This window comes from Primulina tabacum, chromosome 13 (assembly GCF_025594145.1).
Source record: "Primulina tabacum isolate GXHZ01 chromosome 13, ASM2559414v2, whole genome shotgun sequence".
In the NCBI taxonomy this organism is placed as follows: domain Eukaryota; kingdom Viridiplantae; phylum Streptophyta; class Magnoliopsida; order Lamiales; family Gesneriaceae; genus Primulina; species Primulina tabacum.
This window is the reverse complement of record NC_134562.1, coordinates 33,526,834-33,553,062: the sequence shown is the minus strand read 5'-3', so window position 1 is coordinate 33,553,062 and position 26,229 is coordinate 33,526,834. Positions and strand designations below refer to the sequence as shown.

Sequence of the window (26,229 nt, the reverse complement as noted above, 5' to 3'; positions counted from 1 at the left end):
TTTCAACTTATGGTTAATTCTTATGTTGCTGGAGAATCTTGATTTTGTCTGTCGTGATTATTGTCTTCTTTGATTTTGTTTTCTTAGTTTTGTGCATCTAATCCCCATGGCCCTTTTCAATTCTTGCGGAACTTTGCTCAATATGCCTTGATCCCACAAGTTACAACTCAGGTAGCGGGTCAGGCCGGGAAATATTTACAGTCCAATGCTCCCATGCCTTCCATTTTCCTTGCATCTCGTCAAATGTTCGCTATGGTAGTGTCACTTGCCCCATCTGCCGATGGAAGCAGCTACTTTGCGACCTCGATACGGTTGGTCCCTCGGGGACAATAAGACTGATCCCATTTAACAGATTCTTGATGAATATATTGACAATTCTGGGGATCATAGGCGGTCCTTTCTTCATTCTGCTCATCATGACCATGTTTATCCAGTCTACCCCTGACCACACAACTGATCAACCCAAACCTGATGTTACCTCTACCCCATCCTAACCTCGATTCTTGCTCGGACCAAACTCTTGAATCGTCTTCATGCCTCTATTACGGGATACCATCTAACTATTTATCTAGCACAACATCAACGACAGAATTTCCAAAACATTCCCCAAGAAACCAAGCTTATCTTTGGGTAAGATAAGCCCATCAACCTGCACAGCTGATTTGGTTTTGGTGACAAGCCCAACTGGAGTGGTTGCATCCTTATTGCGTCCCATCGAACATTTGGCCATTGAGACTTGCGCTAACCCCACATCTCCAGTCTTTTCCCTTCATCATATGTCTTCATATTGGAAGCGGGCTGCATTACATGTCAATGATAGCCTATTCTATATTCCGCAAGTTCATCCAATGGAAGGGCTAAAGAAAGGATGAAGATATTTGAATCCACAAGAACCCACGAGTCAATCGATCATCCATCCTACTACCAGTTTGATATGAAAATACCCGTTCATCTTTTCCACGCGGGCTTTGGATTTGGAGCTTCAAATAGGTCTATTATGCATGAACTTGAAGAATTTCTGGCGACACTATTCGAAGGTGCTATCCAAGTAGTTAGTTGAGGATTAGGGAAAGCTCAAGAATTGTTAGGGTATGAGAACTTGGAGGGTGTGAAGGTGAAGAAGATGAATGTATCAGAACTGGTGAAATTTTATGACTCATGGCGAGTGCCACAGAAGGAAGGATTAGCGGTGTGGAGAGTTGGGATTACCGTGATACTTTCATGGCTAGAAGATCGTCCAAGCATTTGCATGTCTAGAGGCTATAGATTATTTTGCATAACATTTTCTGACTTCATTATTACAGTGTTAATGTCGCTTTTACAATCATGTACCTTGAGTATGATTCTTATAGTTGCATACCTTTGACCAAATATAGCTTACAGACAGCAATTATGGTACGAACTACATGCTGGTACCTGAGTTGCTGGTACCTGAGACTTTTTATATCTGATTCTCTTTACCAGCAGATAATCCTGAAGAATGATCGATCTGCTCGTTAGTCAAGAACAGTGAATGTGGCGGCTGCTGGTAAGAAGAGCTGAAGTTTGACTTTAGTACCGAATGGGAAAGAATGGTTCCTGGCTCAGAAAATGCTAAAGCAGTGCTCATCCGTTGCTTTTTTCCTGATCTTTCACTTGGGCTCTCAACTGGAGAAGTCACAGGACAAGTGGAATCTGGGGTTAGAGGCTCATGATAGGACAAGGATTCATCGACAGAGAGGCTCTTAGCTGGAGAACGTTCTTTGACAGGCTTGTTCAGAAGCGGTGACTCAGATATTGAAGCAGGAGTCGGTGGGTCAGTTAAAATTTTATTATCAGAATCTGGGCAATTGTTGCTAGTTCCAGAAGCAGCAACAAAAGAGTCTGGCAATTCAGTAAAAACTCCACTGAGACGTTGTTCCTCGATTATCTTCTCTAAGTACTTTCCTTGGGCTTCTATCCGTAGCTGTAACTGTCTTTGCACCTGCACAAGTCATTAACACTCTGATATGATGCACTACTTTCACTTGTCAGTGGATGCAAAAAAAAAAACAATTCTGGGAGCTTCACAAATGCCATCATCTTCCCTTAAAAAAATAGGTAGAACTCAAGCATCTGGGAGGATGCAAAGAGGAAAACTAAAAACCAAAAGAATCAACTCTGGATTGTGGAAGAAGATCAGAGAGACAAAAATCTTATATTTCAGTGTGTGGCTAATACGTTGACATTTTAGTCTAAACAAGTGCTTAAAAGTTTAAAGAATTTCAAATATATCTTTGCTCGGAGATAACTATGGCATTACAAATCAAAATGATGAAGCGGAAAAGAAAATTTGGTCCTCTTAAATTATCTCTGAAGAATAATTTCCTCTCAGATAACTAAAGCAAATGAAGGATAGATTTAACCTTACCACGTAGAATTTAAGGATATCCTGTTGATGTATCTGCTAAGACAAAGGAAAACAAAATAGGAAATACCTCCAGCTGCTCGTGCAGTCGCTTTTGTACCTCCATCTGCAGCTTCAGTGCTTCGTTTATTTGTATTCCACTACAAGAAAAACATTATCTATGGATCAAATGGCGACTGTAGATAATAGTATGGGAAACTGGAGTTATCACATCATCAAGGAAAGAGAATGAGAAACAGTGAGTTACAACTGAAAGTCAGAATTAAAAAGGAAATAGCTAGCAATGATTGGTAAATGACCAAGGTAAAGAAACTATAAAACAGTCATCCACAAGATAATCTGAAAAAGAGTAACAAAAATGAGGAGGATCTGCTCACGATGAACCATCCAAGCTGGACAGAGTATCTCCAGGTTCTTTCTTCTCGACTTTTTTCCCTTCTAACATAAATCAATACAAAATACATAAGTAAGAAAACGGACAAGTGAGGGTACAATCACAATACTAAAAAATCAGTATAATTTATATACAGTACAATAAGAATGTGATAACCTACCATCAGATGAAATATCTGGAAGGTATTTGGCAAGCCGGTATTTCTGTTTAAAGAATATATTCAGTGCAAGGTGCCATACAGACAAACTTAAACAGATAACACTAGTGAAATGAATTCTGAGGCACCTGTAAGTGGCTTTTTACGTGGTAAATTGTCAACCCCTGAACTCCCATTACTCTGAGAACACCTTTAGGAGTAGCTCCTGAAATACGGTAATAAAATATCTGAAAATTTCTTTAGTTTATGTAGCGTGGGTGAAGTACGGCACTCTCAAAAAGCCATTCCCCATGAGAATATCTCAGAATATTTTATTAAGGCATTTACATCTGCGCAATTATTCAACCTAAACACTGGTGTCATCTATTTGAATAGTTAGAGGAAGAAATGAGGGCAACAAAGAGAGTTATTTGCTTCACCACTTCAAGCACAATTCATAAGGCGATGAAGATTCCATACTAAAGTGAGAGAATTATAACAAATAATAACAAACCTTTCTTAAAGGAACTTGCACATAAATGCGTGATTATCTAGCATTTCAATGGTCAGCTGTTTGTGTGGATACAACTGACTATCTTCAATTTGTGTTTTCCTAAATTATTGAGAGTGGTAATACCGTTAAACTATAATAAGCTAGAAAAGATCAGTGGAAGGTACTAAAGAGGAAATGCATTCTCCACACAAAACCGTCAAAGCTAACTCGTCAAAGTTTTTATGTTTTTCTTTGTGTTTATTCTCTTTAAATTTATTCCATCCTCAGGGTGTTTGAGTATTTTTTACTTGCCCAATTTTGGGGGAGGGGGAGGGTATAACACTTTTGCTTTCTGAATGGGGAAGAAAGCAACTCACTATCTGGCCCGCCAAGTTGTGCTACAGCATCAACAAATTGCTCGTGAAGTTCATGCGTCCAACGAAGCCGCTGCTTAGCTGCCAGAGTTGAATTGTTGTTCATGTTGTTCTCTCCACTGACATTATCCATTGCACTTGCACCACAATTTGATGGATTACCAAAACCAACTGGATTATTATGAACTAAGCTTGAGCGGACACCATCGGGTAGGTGTATGGTTCATTAATCTACGCAGAAGATAAAATCGCCTAAGTCAAAATTTAAATATTTACGAGACCATGAATAGATATGTTATCAACATATATTGAGGTAAGACATATATTCTACCATTTTCCTTCTCATGGACGTGGTGTAGAGTTGGGGAGAGTGTCACAGAGGGAACTAAATGCCCTCAGATGTTTAAGTTCGAAGTAGTCATCATTCAGAAGTTTATCCTATCGTCATTTTAAGGAAATCAATGTTAAATGATTGTGATGATTTTCTGAAGATTCTTCATCCTAAAATTAATATCTGTGATAATTGCACTTAAAACAACGCATTGATGATGAAAAGGCAGCATAAGATATAATCAACTTGACACTCTTCTCTTGGTCATTTATATTTATGTGGGACTAAGACCGACCTGCAACCTCACTTCCCCAAATCTGAGATTCCTTTATTAAAAGGAATGGAAGCCTCGTCTATTTATCAACAGAAAACAGGCTTGGTATTCTCTCCTTTCGGGGAAGTAAGCAAGCAACTGGATTCTAGTTATCTTACAAAAAACGATATCAGCGTAAACTATAAGCTTTAACAAAATGTAGGCGATGGAAAAACGCATGCAAAATTTTTATTGGGTTATACACAAGATGAGCTGGATAATTCGAGAACCAAGACTTCACGGCCGTGCAAGGAGGCGTCGTCCACTTAGTACACAATGCTTCGTATAACATGCAGAAGTGGACAAAAACTTGGCAAAATGCAACGCTGTCATCATCAAAGAAGAATCAAAATGGTGAGAAATCGCTCTTAAATTACTAACTGGAGTATAAATCCATTCCAGCAACATAAAACACCACGTATAACCATCATCAGAAATCAATTACTGCACAATATCAGTTACGAACAAAAGTCAAAACTTTCCCAACTTTGTCGTAAGCTTCAGCCGACCACCAGTTACACGCATGGAAAGGATCTTCCAAAGCTCAAAATTCAAAACATTTACACTGGAGATTTGGTAAAACTAGAAAAGAAGAATAATCCTCACGATGAAATGCAAAATTAAGCACCCTGAAAATCACATATAGATATAAACCTGATAATTTATTCTTATGACAAAAATTTCGGAGGAATTGAAAAAAAAAAAGACAAGAAATATACATTGTGAATTTAGATAACAAAATACAAAAGGTAATTGAAATTACCGGATCTACATAATTCGAATTCGCCGTCCTGTAAATCTTTGAGGCCTTTCGAGAAACTACGGATTAACTCAAAGCATACTAAAACAAACTGCGACCTACAATAATCAGAAACATATAATCCAATCGATGTGAATTAAGCTGAATTTATGGAAGTGGTGAATAAGAACAGAGATGGAGCTGACAGGACGGGGGCAGGGGGGTGTCCAGCGCAAGGTCAAATTTGGAATTTCAGAAATCCGCCCCTTAAATATAAGGACAAAATTGTTTTTTGATTTCTTTTTTATGTCCTGCATCTTGAGTAACTATGTTGTTTTATCTTATGGATCAATCAAATCGATATTCACAATAAAAAATAATATTTTTAGCATAAAAAGTAATATTATTTCATGGATGATCCAAATAAAATATATGTCTCACAAAATACGATCCGTGATACCGTTTCACACAAGTTTTTGCTTTACATTTTTGTAATTTTAATTTTTTATATTGTCCCTATACGAACTAGTAGAACAACATATGAATAGCTTTGCAATCTCTATTTTATGGCACTTAGAATACATTTGAGAGATGGCCTGCTCAATATTTTTTTTAAAAAAAATAACATACCAAATGTATTTGATATATACCACAGAAAATTATTTTTTAAAAATAATGATTGATAGTGTTAGATAACAAAATACCATAATATTTGTAGTCTAAATTTGTGTATACAAATTACCAAGATCTCTATGAAACTGGGATCATTAGTTCATATCTTCAGTTGAATCGGCACTAGACAATGTCTTGTAAAATATAGGTTGTAGATCCCATTATATTTTTTAGTAAAGCTTTTATCACGCTCTTGGTTGTATCATAATTTTTTGGCTTGATTGGACTCTTAAGCAAACATTATTTTTAATTCAAAATTTTATCATCTTAAGCATGGTTGGCTCATTGATTGATGGTAAAAAACTATATAATATAAAAATAATAGACAAAAACTTGTGTGAGACGGTTTCACGTGTCATATTTTATGAGACGGATCTCTTATTTGGGTCATCCATGAAAAGTATTATCTTTTATGCTAAGAATATTACTTTTTATTGTGAATATCGGTAAGGTTGACCCGTCTCACAGATAAAATTTTGTGAGATTGTCTCACAAAAGACCTACTCAAAATGACATATCAATATATCTAGATAAGATAATAATATATGATATTAATCATTTGTAAAATTATTTGTGTCAAACCAAACAAAACAAGAGTTGGTAATTAATCAATATTTTATCATCCATTAGAAACAATGTCTTACAAAATTATTATTATTATTATTTCGGGAGCTCATCGGAGTTTACGCTATTACTTGATTTGCTTAGAATATATTTGTCTATATGAGTATGAAATAGAATTTAACCTTCTTATTGGTCTTTTCTGAAGTAGCAAACGCGGGTACAAAGCGGACACGTTTGTTGCAGAAAAATGCATCAAATACTAAAAAAGTTAGAATTAAATAGTGGTGGACCATGAATATGAAGGGACATACTCATTCTTGATGTTAAACCATCTTTGATTACATATTGAGATAAATTAGCTCTCATTTGTTTCTCTTAAACTACTAGAATATAGATGACCCAAAAGCTTGATTCAGATCACTCATGGAAACCAAACACGACTACGGTAAAGACATTTTTATACACCACACCCAGTGATCCCATGAGAATCAACATGTTGCACAATATGCAAATCAGGGGTATAGCCATCCGATTCACCCCAAATAAATGATGCGTCTGTCGTGTCCTTACTCGGCATTCCTCGCTTCCCCCCTGATGAAGACCTTTCTATCCGCATTCCCACAGGACTCCCATGAGATGTAAGGCAGCTTTCTGTAGAACAATCAGCATGTGGTGGATGAAATTTGGGAGACACTTCTGCTGGGACATGAACTTGAAAGGCATCCGCAGATTGTAATGGATATGGTTCAAGTGGATTTATGGGAGCCGGGTTTACTCCTTCTCCATGGAAACCATCTCCATCATCATTTGTTCCTGCAGATCCAAGAATTTGATCTGCGAGCATTTTGCAGGCTCTTTCTAGCATAGCCATGTACCTTTTCTCCGCGTCTTGACGAATTTGCAGATGTTTTTCCGCCTGTGCAAAATTTGGGAAGGGTTTGAGTTTTGAATTTCAAATCTGAAATGGTACGAAATGAATTTTCGGGAAATAAGTTGAAATCGAGGTGAAAGCAATTTGATGTAATTTTCCAAAAATTAATTAATTTTGCAAGACACAAAAAAAAAAAAAAAAAAAACCCGTGCCTAATATCTTTTGTAAGTGCAGTTGCCAATGTATTATGAGGCAGATTGAGATATGAACTTACTTCTACTTGCAAGTGTAGTTTGCTTTGAACTTCCATTTGTGCCCTTAACGCCTCCTTGACTTCATAACCCCTATAACAAATCCAATCTTTGACCGAATTATTAATTGAAGTAAAATGCGCATTTTACAAGCTGCCCAAGCAAGAACACAAACTCTTACTCATTCATATCAGATGCTTGTATGTTTTGGGGAGAATCAGTGGCACGAGGGCTATCCAGATGATATGAACCTGAGACCCCCACCATTTGATAGATCAGAAGTCAGTTCACTATTTTGATATCGAAATAGAATAACTCTTACTTAAAATGTCAATAATACAATCTCTTTAGATACAAATATCAAAATGACTTGTTCGTTTTTGACTCAATACAGATGTGTTCGAAATTTTCCATTTTTCATCTCCAGTTTGCTCGGGTACTGATGTGTTCGAAATTTTCCATTTTTCATCTCCAGTTTGCTCGGGTACTTGGGAGTCGAACAGGGACAGAATGAGTTGAGTCTATATGATTTGTCCGTTTTCGCCGAACAAATTGAGTCTATTTATTCAGGGATCAACTAAAGAGAATGGAACGATACTATTTATTCTATACATCCAATTGATTTTATAATTTAACTTTAAAGGCTGTTCCAAAGAATAGAGAACAAGCTGGTCCTACCATCTTTAGAAGCCTCACCAAATTCTTTCCCTGATTGCTTCCCTAATCGATATTTCTGCGATGATGTATGGATATCTGTTAAAAAACCTCTAAAACGCATCACAAACATGCAACTTCCATGGGGAGAAAAGGCAAACTCCATCCGTGGGATAGAAAGATACATAATTAATTAGAAAGAAAGTAAAACCTGGAGATGGCTTTTTAAATGAAACAGCGTCAATCCCTTGACACCCATAGCACGCATTATAGCCTTCGGAGTAGCCTCTGAAAAACAGTCAATTTCTAGCAATCACTGGACTGGAATCCATATCGAGAAAAAACTTATATATGAAAATTGAAATCCACGTACTCACAGAGACCGGATAAAACAGAAAGCAGAAAATATTGGGCATGGCATTTAAGTCCCTCCGAACAGGTATCATGGATCATTTAAGTTCCAATGGACCAGGTTGATTTTTTTTTATTTTTTATCATCGACTTTTGACAAATGTTTCATTGTTAAAAAACAGAATGAAAGGAGAGATCACTGCCAAACTGCTATTGCTTATTTTCATTTCCTGAGTGGCACGTTAATAAACAGAACAAAAAGTAAGTTATCTCAGCAACAAGCTGAAGTCTTAGCTTGCAATAGAACCAAGCCCGCTAATGGATAGTTTAATAGTATATTCTCAATCCAATAGAGAAACCGAACTAAAACCAACAATAATCGAATCACTCCATTTCATCTGCTGCGTGCATCAAGCTTCATGAAGAAGCAGTAATACATAAAGCAACTGATTTTTCAAATGGCATACTGCACTAACTGAACTTACAAACATATGATGACCAAGATTACATGAATAAGTTCAAGTCTAAAAGAAATTTGTTAGACTAATCAAATAACATGCAGATGATCCTTGTCATCCACTAAAACAAGTATACGACTATAAAGTATAAACGCACCCGTAAGCACTAAAGTCGGCACTCATTACAAGCACACAATCTAATCTATCAATCAGATAATTCAAAAAAATGGGTGTCCATTAACTTGGGAGAAAAAAAGAATGAAGAGGGGAAAAGGGCGCTTACTGCCGGGGCCACCGAGTTGAGTAACGGCGTCGACGAAGCGCTCGTGGAGGTCAGTAGTCCATCGAAGGCGTGGTTTGGGGTCGGATGTAAGGACCAGACACGGGTCCGCACTGACCCGTTGACCATAACATAAATTGCTCGACACCTGAAGGTTGTCTTGATTCAAAATAGCTTCACGAGATTGAATCAGACTCGGAAACATGGAGGATAATCGCAAGTAAGCCTCGTGAAGCTGAGAGATCTTGGGAGATGGAAGAAGGCGGTGAGTAAAGAACAGGATAGAGCACAAAACTAATATCGCATGTCAACATATTCACGACTTTGCGCTCTGTCAAGTGTGAACAACTGTAAGGTAAAGGACGGATCACGAGAAAGAGAACGGTCAGCGGGAGTGAAAAAGTGAAAGAGGGAACACTGTAAAAAGAAAGAACCGTACCAGAATCTCCTGAACACCTGGGAAAGTAGAACTCATTTTATCCATTCGTTCGTCTGTCAAAAGTTTGTCTTTACCCTATGGAGATTTTCTATTGAATTGGCGATAAGATATCACTTGATAGCTAACCTTGGACTCATGATAACATAAAGATCAAAGTCTTATTCACAAGTGTATATTTGTTATGCCCAACTGAGAGAGGAACATATATATATATTATGCACACATCTTAGTTTACTTGAGAGACGAAAAAGGAAAAAGATATTTTTTATACACCCACAATTTTTATTTGTACAAATTCTTTAAAAACATAACAAGCATATCAAAGAATAGGAAATGAGCCTTACATGACCAACTAGTATCAAATCAGGTGTCCAGGACTAAATTAACAATTTACTAGTTACATATGATCGATTTATTTGGTATATAAAATTTTCAAAAAATTGACTCCACAACAAACACCAAATCAACCCCCGTTAAAATTACTCTCTTGACACTGATGGAACAAAATTCAAGTTCGAGCGATCAAAGTATGGATGGAATAATGTTTCCACTATGCGTAGCACAATAATTGACGACAACACCGTTGTCACTAGGCACAAAACTGATACATATCAGGGTTGCACTTAGCACAGGTTATATAACGGAAAAAGCTAATGCACATTCACAACTCGGGGGATATAGGCAGATTTTTATTTTAAACCAAGAAGTGGAACTTCTGCCTCTAGTCATTAGCTGGCTTGATTATGGGATGGTACTAAAAATTTCCCAAGACCGCGTGCTAGCCACCTTAGCAAAAGTTGGACGATTCCTCTCTGACCGGGTGGAAGCCTGCTTGCATCTAAGCCGAACTGCGAGTGGGTGAGTCAAAAGTTAAGGGTTTTGGTTTCATGTGAATGAGTGGTGGTCGAGTTAAGTGTTCGGCTTCACAATGCCCAGAAGCTTCCACCCACCAAATCCAGCCAGCGAAAATGCCTGGGTATGAAAAGGAAGAGTTAGCTGGGGAGTAAATACATGAGATATCATAAGAAACGGAGCATGCCATCAATTGCCACCAAAAACAGGATTCCTCGAGCCAAAAACAACTAATACCATACAGCCATATACCAACATGGTCATCAATCTTGTTTTACAACTAAAATCTTCAATCTTCTTTGCGGGCTCCATTATTTTGTGGCATTATTTTGTGAATCAACAAATAGAGAAAGGCTTCGGCAGTGTTTGCAAATGGTCAAAAAAAGTGATTATAGACTTTTCCTTTACAAATTTGCAATATGTAATCATTTTTTTTGTGCATTTGAAAACACCATCTTCGTTTCATAAGCTAATACATGACAAATTATGTGTTACTCTAAAGAATCCATACACCTGGCTCCTCCAACTAATGTGGATATCAACTTGAACAATAATGTCATTTAACATTAATCGCTAGTCCTAGCTCTAGAATGTAAAATACGTAGACCATTATGAAGCTTATGGAAACTTTCTGAAAACTCTTGACCACTTTCTTAAGAGCGTGGAGACACATAACGATGCGACCGCATGAAGGTGTAAAGACGACACCATTGATCCATGACCACACAAACAGTATTGTAAATCAATTAAGCTACTGAATGATTTTAGGGTTTCAAATGGTGCATCCACAAATCTATTACTAGTGAGACGTAAAAGTTTCCAATCAAATGTAGCAAACCACGAAGAAGCTTTTCTTCTTTGAAAACACGATGCCATTTGTGATATAGGATTCACTATGCCAACTTAATATACTTGAAGAGGTAAAGAAACAGAACTTTATAAGGATGGGATCCATGAACAATTAAGAAGTAGGCATAACCTCTTCCCATGATTTTCCAGTTGCTTCCAGCAACGCAGCATTGCAACTCTTAAGATTTATGGAGGAACCCGAAAACATAGAGGCAGCTTCTTCCCAACCCTTATTATGCCCCATACACCTGAACAATATATTTGAATCAAATGCAAAACAAACTTTTCAATAAACTATACTTTTCTTCCACGCAATCACCATAAGTTTCAGTTTCATTTTACTGAAATGTGGTGCACTAGCAAGAACATCAATAAAAGACAAAGTTCATATAAACATCGATAGCATCCTGGTTTACCAACACAGTGCCAGAAAAGTTACCATCAGCAGAGCTCACATTATTGTAAGGATCTCATCTCCCGAGTATCTACAAATAGCCTGCTGCAGATGCTCGGCTGTTTGCCCATCCATTGCAGCAATTGAGTAAAAGCTTGAAATAAAGTGTACTTTAGCTTCCAAGAAGCCTTGCACCTGCTCCTGCATAATTTTCAATGTCTCCCGAGTCCTCTGTGCATCACTGCATGAATCAAAAAAATTGAATGAAGTTCAATTTGTTCATTTCAATAGTTAAAATAAGGAGGCAACCCCAACCTGGACAATATAAGTTCAGGAACCCAGCCCATTTCTTTAAGTTTCTGGGAGAGTTTGACGGCATCAGCTCGTCCGGATTTACTCAAAGGGCGATCATGATCTATATAACGAGTAATAAAAATTTATACAATTGACTTATCGTATAATTTTCTAAGCAACACACTTAGAATTTGTAATTACAATTTTATGATTATCACAAATAAAAGATGCAAAAGTACGAAACTCTGAAAAAATGGAGAACAAGACATGCTTCTCTTGAACATTTTGCGTCCTCTTCCAGGAAACCATGATCAAGATGGATTACAGAAATAAAAAAAAGAGTACATTTCATAAAAATGAAAGTTTTGAAGCCGAAATAAATAGAACCTCCCCTGATGATTATGTTTTTGCGTCTACCCAAGGTTCTAGGAAATTCAAGTCAAGGTAATCGAGGTACTTTCAAATTTTACACAAATAGCTTTTAGCCCGTGCCGCCGTGCATTATCCACAACTCAAATGCATAATGTAGAACTGCTAAGCACCGGCTTGATTTACTGATTCCGTCATTTCTGTTACGTAAGTACCTCGGAGCGAACGATTCTTCCAGGAACTCTTAGCGTGGCGGAGCAGTATCAGACGGCGAGCGACAGCATCCGGCGGAGCCTCCGTCGAGATTTGCCCTTCCGTCGTACCGACTGCGACTGAATTCCGTACAAAAACAGTTGATTTTCCTCCGCCTTTGAACAAATGCAATGCGCTGGTGCTACTGAGCGGCATCAGCACAGCGGCGGCACTCATGGCGGACAAAATTAGCAAATGTTTTGGCCAACCAGATATTTCTGCCGACGGTCTCACGATCTCACAATTCCCGTCCCAAAAGCGATTTTACTAGAAAATGCGTTTCAATTACAAGACTCGCACGATTTTTAAACAAAATATAATCTATGTCCATAAAAATAATAATTTTTCGTGATATCTATAAAAAAAAAAAGAAACGTTTTTATCTCATTATTTTTTTATTTTAATGTCTTAATTTGCTTTACAGACTAAAAATTTGAATTAATTAATGTTAATTAATGCATATAAATAACACCATTTTTTGGAAATAGATTAAGAAGAAAAAGATCGTTAAAATTACTAGTAAAACATTGAGAGTGAAGTTAAAGTCTGAGATTGTATATATCATTGTTATATTTAAGAGCAAATTTAGGAATCGAGGGACATCGAAGTCGAAGTATGTAAAAAATGACAACATGATAAATTGTGAGGCTAAATTTTGAATTTTTCAAATATAATATATAATTTTTTTTAAAAAAATGATACTCGTTCTATTGGTCAATTTTTTTAAAAATATATATATAATTAAAAAGAAGAATCATTTATATATGAACAGATAAAAGATGGACAAAAACATGGTATATTCTCAAACATATATGAACACAAGCAATTTAATTTGACTTTTACATTAACTTTTAATGTATGCCATTTAATTTTTATAAAAATAAATTCCAAACAAAACAACTCAAACAGTCATCATTTTACAAAATCTCATTTCTTTAAATAATCCAATCATTTTTAATTTTAATAATATTTTAAAGAATAAGAACAATAACTAAAAATAAAATGACGTAGTTAGGAAGTTTGTTTATTGTCACAATAATCACACCATCGTTATCTTAAATTCAGGTGAATTTCAAGTTCATTATATTAAGTCAACAAAAAAATTAATTATAATATATTTGATGTTATTTGAAATATATTTTTCAAATCTTTTTCTAAATCAAATCATTCGTCCGAATCAAATCTTTCCGTCGACTTTACTTTAGAACGAGAGCAACATGGAACAGGAATCCATGCACCTTCTTTATCTAATTAAAGCGAGATATGGTTATGGCTGATTGGCTTTGAAATAATGACTAAGAAATGATATTAAAAGAGACGTGACGTGTAGGAATTGACGACGGCCAAGAAGCCTACTATTTTTGACGAACAACACATGAGACCTCAATTTTTGAAAAATTGAGACGTGCACGCATCTCTTTTCTGAGAATCAAGCTCCCACAATAAACTCGTTGATGATATGAGATGCCAATAAATAGCAGCGATTGAGGTCCCTAAGCACACACCTCAAATAAGAAAAATATACAACATTTATAGAGAGAGTGCAGTGCTTAGAAGGCTTCAATCGAAGGAAAAGCAGAGAAATCAAAAATTTTCAATGACCGGAGGTAATTCTCGATCCGCCTCCGCATATTATATATCATATTTATATATACGTGAAAACATGATTTTCGAGAAAAATTCTGGCAAGAAGTCACTGAATCTTCGGTTTTATTTATATATTAGCATGGGGTACAAAATCATTAATTTTATACTTCTGCTTAAAAAATTGAATACAATTTACACAAATTTATGGGGGGGTAAAGGTAACCAAAAGAATTTCTTGATGAATTTTTTGAATCAAGAGTACATTCACAAGTCACAACTTCCAGACCTCGTGGCAGTCTAGGCCATGATTTATGTATTATTGAGCTTCAGCATTCACCGATGGGTTGATATGATGGAGTTGTATTAAAGTTCCCCTCAAGCTGCACTCTTCCACCTGCATAAATAAATGTCGGTCGTATTTAGAGTTTACTAGCCTTAGAAGCTTGTGCTTCTTCAACTACGAAGCAAGTAACGAACCCTTCTTACAGTCAAGCCGATGAGGTATTTAGTTTAATTTATTTTGGAAAAAAGGCATTTTAGAGAAGTAGGAAAAAAATTCCATGTTAAGAAGGCGTGAATTTCATAGCCTATATATAAGTATATAACCTTTTGAGGAGCCTACTACTTTTTTAAGAATAGACAAACCTGTGATTTATGTGTTTTGGCTAGCAGATAGCAGCACTCTTCGATATGAACTCTTTCTCCACCAACCATCCTGGCTAATTCTGAAATTGAGCCATCCATTTCTTCAGCCTGCGGTGAGAAAAAATGGCTTTGATTTCGAAATCTCATCATAACACACAACATATTGTTCTTTTTAAAAACACATTTAGTTTTTTGCTATTTACTTCTCCATCAAACAAATATCCTGGCCACTTAAGTTCCTGCTGTATGCTCATTGAACATCATGTTATGAGCTTGCTCCATGGACCATGATTAACCAGGAGGATTCTCCTACTTCAACAGGAACTACTCTTTGTACTCGATTTAGATTCAATTTGATCCCTCAGATCTTGATCTAATGGTTAGATTCCACCCCATTGCTAAACCAGAACCATCGGATCACATCATCACATCACTTGATCAGATTTGATCTGGTGTGTCCATTTTGAATTGGACGATTCAGATCTTATCTCCTCTTCAAGATGATCACATCCTTTGGAACTGCTTGTCTTGATCTGACGGTCCAGATTTAATCATTGTGGTATAGATCAATCTAGCCCATCCGATCATAATCCAATGTCCTGATTGCACCAACTCTTGGATCATCACAACCCTTCATCGTGACTACAGATTGCGATCCAGTGGTTAGTAAACCGTCGCCAACTCACACGTCCGAGTGGCTCCTAGTAGCTCGCCACAAGTGGATAATCTAATAGCCTCAGTTAAATTACTTAAAGGATGCATAGATCTTACTTTTTCCGTAAATCTCTGAATACGAGAACCTATCGACTCAACAACTTTATAAGCTGAACTCATAGCATTCTCTATCTCCTCAATATCAGCCTGAAAAAGATCACTTCATAGCTTAGTCCTTCGCATAAAAGCACCAAATACAAGAAACAAAGATAATTAGTGAAGTGAAAACACTGAAACTAAATCTCACCCGCACTTCGCCACTGATTGGAAGTCTGGCAGATGAACTGAGCAATGCATTTGTTATGCCTGACAGAGAAGTGGTATAATCCTCTTTCGTTGTAGACCATTCATCAAGATATGGCATCTAAATCAGAATTACAGTACATGTAAATATTTTACATGAAGTTAAAAATGAATCAAGCAGCTAGAAGATTAGTGGCTTTTTGTATTTGCTGGACGTAAGAAAGCCAATCATGATCACCAATAAACATTGTTTTTTAGCCAGAAGCAAATAAGACAAGGGCCAAAAGACACAAGAAATATGTTGAGCTGATGACATGAAATGATTTTTTTGGCAGATATTTATCAGTGGGAGTAATCTTTCCTTCTAGCTCTTAGAAAAGTGATGAGTAGTAAATACAAAATGCATGTTATTCTTAATTGGATGAAATAGATTGTGGTATAAGCGGTTTGTGAGTTGGAAAGTTGAGAAATAAAGGTTTTCTAAATGTAACTTGGATACAAGATTAGTGAAAAGAAGTTTTGTTAAATAATGCTGACATAATATCTTTCATAGTATGAAATGTTCAATTAGATGACATAATAAAAATGTTGATTTTGTTCTTACTTGAGCCTCAACAATCGAAGTCAGAGTTTGTATTCCTCTCAATGCTTCAAGTTCCTTGCATTTGCTTTGCACATCTTCACGTATATTTGATATCTCACACCCAAGTGAATAAAGTTTTTTCTGAAAAGAAAGAAAAAGAAGACAACTGATCAGCAAAAATAACATTTGAATTGGGAATTGTCAATTATTGCCATGCTGTGAAAGGAATTATGATTCTCAAAATAAGGGGTCAATCTGTTTACAGGATGGAATAAAAATGGTATATAAACAAACTCAAATTGATCGAACAGAAAATCTGATTTAGTAGCTAGTACCTAGAATAGAAGGAACCAAGTTCAAATTGGGAACTAAATATGCACGAGCATACCCCACAAGAACATGAACTGGAACCAAACCTCTGTTTCAATCAAAGCAGGGGCAAGAATGGCAGTCAAATTTTTCATCACGACTAATTTTTTGAACTGATTTAGTTTTGCCTATTAAGAAACCCTAAGCCATAGTTTTTCAAATGCTTTTGTCGCTCTTGCCCCAACCATGTTCTAAATGATAGTTCTAAAAAAATCTAGGGGCGAGGTTTCGCATAGTGCAACAAACCTCAGCTTCCTGTTGTTGAGCATGAATGGCGGCCTCTGCTTTTGCATTTGCCAATCGCCATTGCAGATGATGGTTACTTAAGATCTTGAGAGAATGCACATCTTCTAAATGATTGGATATCTTTTTTCCTTTCCTGACATCAAGCCCCGACTTAATGCTAAAAGAAGGATGAGGAGGCAATGAAGTACCTACCCCCACCACCTTCAAAGAAGATGAAAAGTTCAAGGAACGTGTGCAATCACTCGGAATTTTGCCAGCATTACTAGGATTCCTCTCTGCAGTCCATTTATCCACATCTGGCATAGAAGATCGTGTATCAGGACCACTCCGCAGCTTACTCATTGGCACACAGAGGGGTGAGTTTGGACACTGAAGAACTGCTCTGATCTGAAAAAGTAACCCTACATGAATCTGAATCATCCCTCGATGTCGAGATCTTAGAAAGCTTCTTCTCCATATCCGAAGTCGCCTCTTGCAACAACCTAGCTGCCGCTGAAACCGGTGTGTATCCTCCACTGCTGCTACCATTTGACAAATTTGAACGATTGACACTGTTAAAAACTTGCCTATATCGAGACTGAACAATTCTATCGGTGCCGCTGGCGATTGGCGTGTCAGGTCTCGATGAAACCCTAAAACTCGGAAGCTGGTGGTGATCCTCGCCGTTTTCCTTAGACTGCTGCTTCACTCGCTGCGGCTGTTGTTTTCTCTGAACAGTGGAAACACCGAAACCCAAAGATTTATCCAAGCTACGATTAGTCTCTGGGATGTGGTTCTCGTCTGTTCGCCGCCTCTGAACGGATTTCGACCGGGGGTGGTCACGATTTTTCGGGGATGAATTGGGCTGGACGAGGGGAGACATGAAGCGAGAACTAACTTCCCTCACTCTCGGCCGCCGTTGGGTGAGAGGCGGAGCTGGCGGCTCTCCAATCGAACCCGTCGCTGCTGCGTCCGTACGGCCCGCCATTTTCTTCGATCCTCCCCAAATTCAGAAGCAAAAGAATCCCAATCCGACAATGTTCGATTATTAAAAGTTCAAATCCTCCTCCAATAACGAAAATGGTATGGAACAAAATCACAAAACCATAATTGGGAACTTTGTCACAAACAAAAGAGAGCACGATTGAAAAACTAGCCGTTGCAAAATGTTCACCGTGTCTCGACAGATAACGGGTCTATTCCTAGTATTCTATTTCAAAATGTTCGGCCCGTCGACCCGAACCAGGTAATAATCTAAGATATATATATTTTGCCTTATTATCGTTAAATATTAAATCAATCCATATGATAGGTTTTAATCACGCAATTCACAAACACAACTAAGTCACTGACGCCGTGTTACCTATAATAAAACATATGGATCAATTTACTATATCGAGAATGTGATAAACAATTGCTTACCTTAATCAATCTTAATATAAATCTGACATATCGAAGTTGGTAGCTGATATTTCTGGTTCAAAACGACGTTATAAAAGACACTGTTCACATATCACAATACAAAATGACATTTTACCAAAAATAGCAAGGGCCACAGTTGGATATAGAATGTCATCACTTGCCCAATTTTCTGTTGATTTTTGTTTAGGGATTTGTTTTATTTGTAAATGCATAAACGTAAGAACAAAATCAAGACCTTACATAGCTAATAAGCAAATGCTATAGTCCTATTTGTGAAAATTGCCTTCGGAGCACAAACGCCGAATTTGACCATGGCAGGAATGGAATACAAGTAGATGTAATAGTCCTCGAGAAAGATAATTCAAGAAATTATCAATCAAGACTAACAAAAGATAAAACTTCTATGCTATACAAAATTGAATTGAAAATGGACATCTGTAACCACCATAATCATCTCAACACCTGATCCAACGTGAAGCTCAATACACAATGATACAGAAATTATGTTTCGTAGAGACCTCGAGTGCAGCTCAGCGCTCCTAGGACTAACTTTTCTGTACTAAAATTAACTAATCAATAATTTCATGGAAGTATACTTTTAACAGTAAGAAGGTTGTGGAAACCCGACATTGTCGCTCTAAGTCTCTAACTTGAGACGTCATGTGCAACTATGTACTCAAGTTATTTCTATCTCGCAGAATGAATGAGATCAGGATTAGAAGCAAGGTCACCACATGCAACCTCGTAATGAGTCATTCTATCTTGCAAAATGAGTGAAATCAGGATTAGTCGAGTCAACGAAATGCTCCTCTGCTAGAATCACCCAAAAAATCATCTGTGCAACATTTGAAAATAACAGGTCAAGGTAAAAGGAAAAGGCAAAAAAATAATGTGATGAAGAGTAAACAAACTCGTGTCCACTTCATCTAAATGGGCATACTACTGGATGCCGTGCACAATCTCATTTAATCGACTTAATTGAATCACTTATACTAGTGTACCTAAACATGCAACATTTGATTGATATTTAAAATCTGGCTCCAAGACTGTAAAGTACAACCCATGAATGCATCAATGGAGAGAAAAATGATAAGCAGATAGGATCAATGTCGGTGGCTGCTAAGTGATAATAGAAACCAGTAGCAGAGGCAGCCATTCAACAAGAAGATCTCGAGACTCATACAAGTTATCAGTACCTAAATTGCAAAATACAAGAAAGGTGAAGATAATCCAGAATGTATCTTACCATGCTCATCTTCATCACCGCTTTGAGTTGTAAAGAAAGGAGTGAGATAGTTCCGGTCTATCGCAGTAAAAGAAGTAGTGCTGCAAGAATGAAACAAGAATTTGACATTACAACAAATTGAAGAAAATAATATAGGCAAAGTTGGAAATCCCTGTAGCTACCTTTTGTGAAACTCCTTGAGTTTCATCTTGAACCTATTTCCAGATGAGGATTCCCCCTCGTAAGAAGGGGCTCGGTAACTACTGTTCGTCTCAAAGCTCTGAAAATAAAGAGTATAATTTATGGAGGATAATAATTTTGTCTAAATTTTTTAAAATGGTTCGATCAAACAAAAACAAATTTGAAATCATGTGAAAAACTTGGAACAACAGCAAGGAATGAATTCAACAGATGTGCTTCTAGTTTTCCACCATATGGTATTATGATGGTTTCAGCAATTCACCACATGCCATTCCACTTTGTTAAAAAGAATGTACAAGTTCTAGCAGACTACTCTCAATGGATTCAACAGGAGGGGCCACTCTTCCCTAAAATCAACATATTGCACACCTCGGTTTCCTGAAGTCACGGCTTTGTAGTAAAGGAAATGAAAACAACAGTGAAACTGATGGGCAGAAAGATGATGGTACATTCAGCCGAACCAAATCTACTTGAGTGTGTACAATTTTCATTGAAACAAATTCACCAATTTTTCACCTCAAAAGATGGACGAGGGACAGCTAAATTGACATTTTTCACTTACTTCTCCCAATGGGCCATCATGACCCTCACCCACAACTTCTAAAGCTTCCAGCATGGTCCCTGTAGATCCTCCTATCAGCAAGACCTGAAAATTGCAACCACCCATGAATATTAAGACATAGAACGATTCTTTATATTTATGTGCAAAACTGAGTGCTGGGCCCCATCTACAAGCTAAATTAATTCTACCCAAGAACATTAAGAAATAAAATTTCTGTGTATATCTATGAGCAAAACTGAGAGTTTTTCAGGGAACATCCGCTAGCTAAATCAATTGAATTTATTAACATACAAACATTCCATTTGCAGAGAAATTTATGAAAACAGAATTACCTGCGAGTTTAGTTAAACAAGGGAAGCTCTGATCTAATCAAGTAAGACCTTGGGTAACAGTTGGAAGACAAACAAGACAATTACTTTCATGTTAAACTTCTAAAACCAATTAGGCAGATTACTTTTGAGGAAACTACGCATAAAAAGTTGGATTATCATACAAAAAACATGCTACCATTAAGCTTCATGAAAGCAGCCAAGGTCCACCATAAACTAGTAATATTTAGAACAGAACACTGCACTCACAGTCAAAACAACTATTGCAGTTGTGGCAGTAAAGATTGTCTGACCATGGCCATCTGGAAGATCATGAACCGATTGAAGAGCCAAGGCAAAAGCCATAGCCCCTCGGAGCCCTGTGATAAAAGAAAAATCACGAGTCAGAGCAGCCAGAGGATATCCACATGATCGAATAATTGTTAAACTGGGAGTTACTTAAAAAAGGTGTGTTAGCAAAGTGTTGGATATGCAAGAGAAATCCGTTTGCACACCACCAATGGTTTTTCAGCCACTCACCACTATACCAAAGTGCTTTCTGATGCTTCATTGGTATTTTCCGATGTGCAGGTCTAACCAAGTTCACCAAATAAGCGCACGAGAACACATTTGTAGCTCTTCACAGAACAAGTATAAGAAGGTTTAGCAGGAGTCATATCATTCCAACAGTATATTATCCATATATTATAATAAAAACTGCACAGGAGAATATTGGCTGCCAATATGAACATAATGGTGAAGTTGATAGCAGCAATAAACTCGTTTAAATTTAGAAGGCAAAGCAAATATACCTTGCAATTCCAATGAATAGCTGATGTAAGTTAGAGCAAGTTAAGGAAAATAATAGTGATATCAGATAGTAAACACCAAATTAGCCGCTTAGAACTAATACAACTGTGGATACGATTGAGAAAAAGATAAATCCAACATGTGACCAGCTATGTTTTTCCATCACAATATCAAATCCCATGTATATAAATCTGCAAGACAGACCAAAAAAGCAGGCCCAACAGTAGAAACAAGCAAACATCAAACGAATTCAAAGAAACATTAAATGAACTCACAGATTGCTTACATAAAAGTCTCTGCCAATGACGATATTAGATGGAAAAAAGCAGACACGAATTTCTGCGAACTGTCAGACAAGTTTGAGAAACTGTAGTGCTTCATGACCTAAAACATAAAACGTCCATGAGCTAAGGTCATCTACCAAAACAAATAAACAAGCACAAATTAAAGACCAATAAGGCATAACTACTTCGTTTGACTTACTATTCCCGTGAACAATATGGATACAATTCCCGAGAGGCCAAGTCCTTCAGCTAGCATGTACCTAGAAAATCAAACACGACAAAACACGAGTGAGTCCTAAAGACTCCTAAAAACACTGATTTTGTGAAACTATATGGAAGAATGCGAAAGTGACTTACGAGAAATACGGAAAAAGGACAAATAAACAGCACTCCAAGTTCTGAAGACTGAAAATATTATGATTGCAGTAAGTACCTGGTTTAATTAGATCTGAAACTTGAACTTGATGCTATTTAAAAAATGTACTTACTTGTCAATATCCAAACCAGCATACTTGAAAAGGTTCTGGGGAGTTAAGGATTCACAAAATAGGCTATGAAGAAAAGATCGATGCAAGAAAGTGGCGACCCAACAGAAAAGAATTGAAAAAGGATATCAAAGCAGAAGTGAATCCAACACCAACCCCTGTGGATATAGAAACAAATTACAGTTAGCAGCAATGGGTACGAATCTTCAACACAGTGTATAGGAGCATAAATTTTCCAGTTAGAGATACACTGGAAAATTCCCCAAACACAACTATTCATTGTACAAAAAAGTCGTTAACACCAAATATGCCAAGATGATGGGAATAGAACATGAAGATTAATTGAGCAGGAGGATAAGTGAAACATGCAGCCCTCACAGATGCGCATGGGATAGAGGTTTGAAGAGTTACTTGAGTAACTTGAGCGGTTTCACAAATTTCAATTCAAATCTATTAATTAAAGTATAAATAGAATTATCAGGTCACATTCCATAAGCTCGCGCTTCTGTAAGACGTAGTTTCAAGATGATATCAAGATTGAGGTTAAATGGTCAAAACCACAGTTGCGTGAAATTTCATAACTTTTCTTTGGTATTCCTTGTTTGCCCAAGGCCCAATCAACTTGCATGTATTCAACTTGGATATCTTGGATACTCAGTTGTAGCCAACCAACACGCACTTGTCTCCTTGGATATTAAAATGGGTCATATACTCTCTAGACTTCGACTTATAGGGCATGTTATAATATATATACCATTCTTCAGCCAACTCCCATGAACTCAAGTTTTGAGAAAGATGGTTTCAACAAAAGCAATAAGTTGTTCGGCCACTGTAGTCATAGGGGGGTTAAACAAATAGGTATCACAAAACGGAATCAGTGCTAGTCAGAGTACAATAATTCCTGAAACAACACATAAACACATTCATTGGAACTCTTCCTTGGACTTTTAACGCTTAACTAATGTTTCAGTAAAACAAAAGCCATTTTCCAGATTGAGAATTAGAAAATGCCAAGGAGTTCAAAGAATTGACTTGCCTTGTCCATCATGACGTTGATATCATTCTCACTGACATATTGCTACCAACGTAATTACTCATAATAATGAAGTATGAGATAACCAACAGTCCAGAAACATTTGTCACGGCAGCAAAGAAAAAGGGCATTTAAGATAGAATAATGAAGGATGAGATTTTGTTATGTATACAAATGAATTAATGAAAAAATCCTCGTGATTTCCTGCCGTTTAATGAATATTTTAACCACAACATATGAATAATATAAAAACAATTTCAATTATGACAAGGGTCAAACAAATACGAACCTGCTGACATTGAACCAACAAAGGTCTCAAGAAATCTGACCACGACAATGAAAAAATTCTGTCCTGATGAATCATGGCTTCTTACCAAAGACATTGTCCTGGATGTGTAGAGCCATGTCAATATCATATGCAAGATTATTACACGATGTGATGGAATAATGCAATTTAACCGACCTGTACAGAGAAATTGCCATCTTCAAAAGGTTAAATATGCAAGTTCCGGCAAAACAAATCAGTGAATAGATAAATCGCCCAATGAAAAATATCTTATTTCCACAAAAGCATCCTCAACATGAATCAAACAAATTATAAATAAGTAAACTTACAGCATCATTTAGCACAGATTCGCCAAAGACCAAAGCATATAGATTCACATCTGTACCAAGCTCCTAAAAATGTCATATCAAGTAGATCTCAATTACAATTGTATCGTACTGAGATACATTTTGATTTGAATTTGAAGAAGCAAAAGGTACGTCTTCCATCTCTAAAATTAGTCAATGACAAAAAAAGAACTGATCATTTGTTTAACAGAGATAAAGATGAGACCAAATTAATGATTATCATCACAGAGATGAGCAGGTTACAATCGACATCAATACTTACAATCACTTGTAAGTATTGACAGTTCTTTTGCATTCTTAAACAAACAATTTCACCTAAGCCAGTAAATTTACAAACATGTTTACAATAATCTAATGCAAAACTTATCAAGTGCTAAAATTTGGATAATTTAATTCAATATGCATGAGAGATACTGCAGCCTATTACTAAAATGTCGTCTTATGATCAACCTTAAGTAAGTTAATCTCATTGACATTCACAAAATTCGCAACTATTTTATGAGATGTCTTTAATGGTGAAGTGACAAGCAAACAGCAAAAAAAATTTGGATGCTATGTGCCTAAAACACCGGGTCACCTGAAATATAGACAAAACAGTTACGGGATCAGTAGCCGAGATGAGAGCACCAAACATCAGACACTCCACAAATGGAAGTTTGTACATTAGAAATGTCACTCCACCAAGATATCTGTAATATAACAGGTTATAGCAAACAATAAGGGCCGTTAGTCCAATAAGCCATATCTCCAATAACTTCTCTCTCTCTCTCTCTCTCTCTCTCTATATATATATATATATATATATATATATATATATATATATATATATCATGAGGCAATAGATATCAATTATACTCACACTAAAATGCCCGTGACAACAGAAGCTATAAAAGTTCCAAATATAGCAAATGTGACAATTGCACCAAAGTTAGAAAAGAACGGTTTCTGCAAATAAAATTCAGAATGCATGTCATATACATATAAATTTCTCTTCTTCAGTTTCATGATTACTTTCTAAAGAAAAGGAAAAGATAAATTTAAAACCGAAGGCTCACCGGTTGTAGACTGAACCCCGACTGAGTAATCACAAATAAATTAAGGAAATTACTTTAGCTAACCAACAAATGAAGGTAACGTAATAAAATGGCACTCATTTTGTATAGTTTTACACCGGAAAAGAAAAGGTTCATTTAACAAGGATATAATATGATCGGGGGCAGCAGAAACAAGAAGAAAAACTCTTCGTGGAAGTTGAACCATGCCCTGCAAAACCAAGATAAACGAAGAGATAAAAAAAATCATTTTCGCCTCCTGAAATTCGAACTAGGGTTTTACAAAAGGGGTCAAGAACAAGAAACTGATGATCGCAATAAGACCTGATGCTATTTTCCGTATCGGAAACATTAGCCAGCCCACCGACAATTAAACCTGTGTTCCCAAATCATAAATTCGTCAGACCACGCAACACTCAAAATCATAATCAGATTGTACAGTGGTTTTGAAGCGGTTAAGTGGACATGAACGATAACGTAACCGATTAAAAGTGAGGCACTAGCTTCTGGAAGATAATAGAACCGGTGACGTCGAAGGACATGGCCAAGAACAAATGAAAGAACGAGCATCATGATTTGCAGAAGAATCCCAACCCCAGCCGCCTGCTGGTCTTTCCCCGGACTTCCTCGCGGATCGGCCGGAGATATCTGCAGCTCATCCATGCCGATCCCTGATGATGATCAAAGTACACCAGAATCGAATCAAGGAAAAGCGTTGTCGACGAGTATATGCTTTAGGGGGTTTACCTAGACTTTTCTTGATCGGAAGAGGAATTCGATCGTTTCCAACTTCCTGCAATTTCACGCCCAGTGTCCTTTGAATTTCCAATATTTTAGTTCGACGTCGCTACAATAATAAATCATACTGCATTCGACAAATTTATGTGGGTTTGTTTGAAAAGTACAAAATTTTTTGAGAAACATACGAGAACGATGTTATTTCCCTAATCACATCTCATTATTATCATTTAGTCTTTTAATCTACAAGTTGCCAAAAATACCCCTGAATGATTTTGTGAGAAGTGTGTCTCATAATATTTTTGTCTTTGATCATTTTATACTAGATGGTGTGGATGTTGTTTGGTTGATCGACAGCTAGTAAAAGAAGTTGGTGTAACCGACAGGTATGAAA

At 36.8% G+C, this 26,229-nt stretch overlaps 5 protein-coding genes across 22 annotated transcripts; all 5 read right to left on the bottom strand.

The window, feature by feature from the left end:
* Window positions 1-65: 65 nt before the first annotated feature.
* Window positions 66-5,410, bottom strand: LOC142522281 (myb family transcription factor PHL7-like). 17 transcript variants are annotated; one of them, XM_075625560.1, is made up of 10 exons: window positions 5,191-5,410; window positions 4,906-5,056; window positions 4,115-4,753; window positions 3,787-4,014; window positions 3,066-3,142; window positions 2,941-2,983; window positions 2,764-2,824; window positions 2,457-2,526; window positions 1,559-1,963; window positions 66-1,473 (listed from the first exon to the last, which is right to left on the bottom strand). In XM_075625560.1, the coding sequence occupies exons 4-10, from the start codon at window positions 3,914-3,916 to the stop codon at window positions 1,378-1,380; spliced, it is 882 nt and encodes a 293-aa protein (XP_075481675.1). In that variant the 5' UTR covers window positions 3,917-4,014; window positions 4,115-4,753; window positions 4,906-5,056; window positions 5,191-5,410; the 3' UTR covers window positions 66-1,377. The 17 variants fall into 17 exon arrangements, with proteins under 17 accessions (XP_075481675.1, XP_075481657.1, XP_075481663.1 ...); XM_075625542.1 differs by having other exon boundaries at window positions 66-1,963; window positions 4,115-4,221; window positions 4,410-4,753; window positions 5,191-5,409; XM_075625548.1 differs by having other exon boundaries at window positions 66-1,963; window positions 4,115-4,221; window positions 4,631-4,753; window positions 5,191-5,409.
* Window positions 5,411-6,700: 1,290 nt separating this feature from the next.
* On the bottom strand, window positions 6,701-10,008 carry LOC142522220 (protein PHR1-LIKE 3-like). Of its 2 annotated transcripts, XM_075625417.1 has the most exons (7): window positions 9,707-10,008; window positions 9,271-9,615; window positions 8,390-8,466; window positions 8,203-8,257; window positions 7,706-7,775; window positions 7,548-7,617; window positions 6,701-7,318 (listed from the first exon to the last, which is right to left on the bottom strand). In XM_075625417.1, exons 2-7 carry the CDS (start codon window positions 9,470-9,472, stop codon window positions 6,860-6,862), a joined length of 933 nt encoding a protein of 310 aa, XP_075481532.1. In that variant the 5' UTR covers window positions 9,473-9,615; window positions 9,707-10,008; the 3' UTR covers window positions 6,701-6,859. The 2 variants fall into 2 exon arrangements, with proteins under 2 accessions (XP_075481532.1, XP_075481531.1); XM_075625416.1 differs by having other exon boundaries at window positions 9,271-10,008.
* A 152-nt stretch (window positions 10,009-10,160) lies between these two features.
* Window positions 10,161-12,984, bottom strand: LOC142522221 (uncharacterized protein At3g52155, chloroplastic-like). The gene is made up of 5 exons (XM_075625418.1): window positions 12,680-12,984; window positions 12,117-12,216; window positions 11,863-12,042; window positions 11,538-11,655; window positions 10,161-10,678 (listed from the first exon to the last, which is right to left on the bottom strand). The coding sequence occupies exons 1-5, from the start codon at window positions 12,891-12,893 to the stop codon at window positions 10,616-10,618; spliced, it is 675 nt and encodes a 224-aa protein (XP_075481533.1). The 5' UTR covers window positions 12,894-12,984; the 3' UTR covers window positions 10,161-10,615.
* A 1,448-nt stretch (window positions 12,985-14,432) lies between these two features.
* Window positions 14,433-18,397, bottom strand: LOC142521635 (protein ENDOSPERM DEFECTIVE 1-like). The gene is given in 7 exon segments (XM_075624747.1): window positions 14,433-14,697; window positions 14,949-15,056; window positions 15,720-15,809; window positions 15,910-16,026; window positions 16,510-16,629; window positions 17,104-17,473; window positions 17,475-18,397. Coding segments are annotated over 7 exon segments (1,479 nt in total). The 5' UTR covers window positions 18,071-18,397; the 3' UTR covers window positions 14,433-14,619.
* A 494-nt stretch (window positions 18,398-18,891) lies between these two features.
* On the bottom strand, window positions 18,892-25,830 carry LOC142521634 (sodium/hydrogen exchanger 6-like). Its single transcript, XM_075624746.1, has 22 exons — window positions 25,580-25,830; window positions 25,422-25,473; window positions 25,249-25,308; window positions 25,101-25,125; window positions 24,905-24,990; window positions 24,623-24,734; window positions 24,028-24,090; window positions 23,876-23,895; window positions 23,702-23,799; window positions 22,509-22,537; window positions 22,383-22,414; window positions 22,252-22,299; window positions 22,094-22,154; window positions 21,897-21,994; window positions 21,726-21,801; window positions 21,613-21,632; window positions 21,341-21,438; window positions 21,071-21,180; window positions 20,493-20,576; window positions 19,912-20,009; window positions 19,751-19,830; window positions 18,892-19,339 (listed from the first exon to the last, which is right to left on the bottom strand). Exons 1-22 carry the CDS (start codon window positions 25,758-25,760, stop codon window positions 19,299-19,301), a joined length of 1,572 nt encoding a protein of 523 aa, XP_075480861.1. The 5' UTR covers window positions 25,761-25,830; the 3' UTR covers window positions 18,892-19,298.
* Window positions 25,831-26,229: the final 399 nt, after the last annotated feature.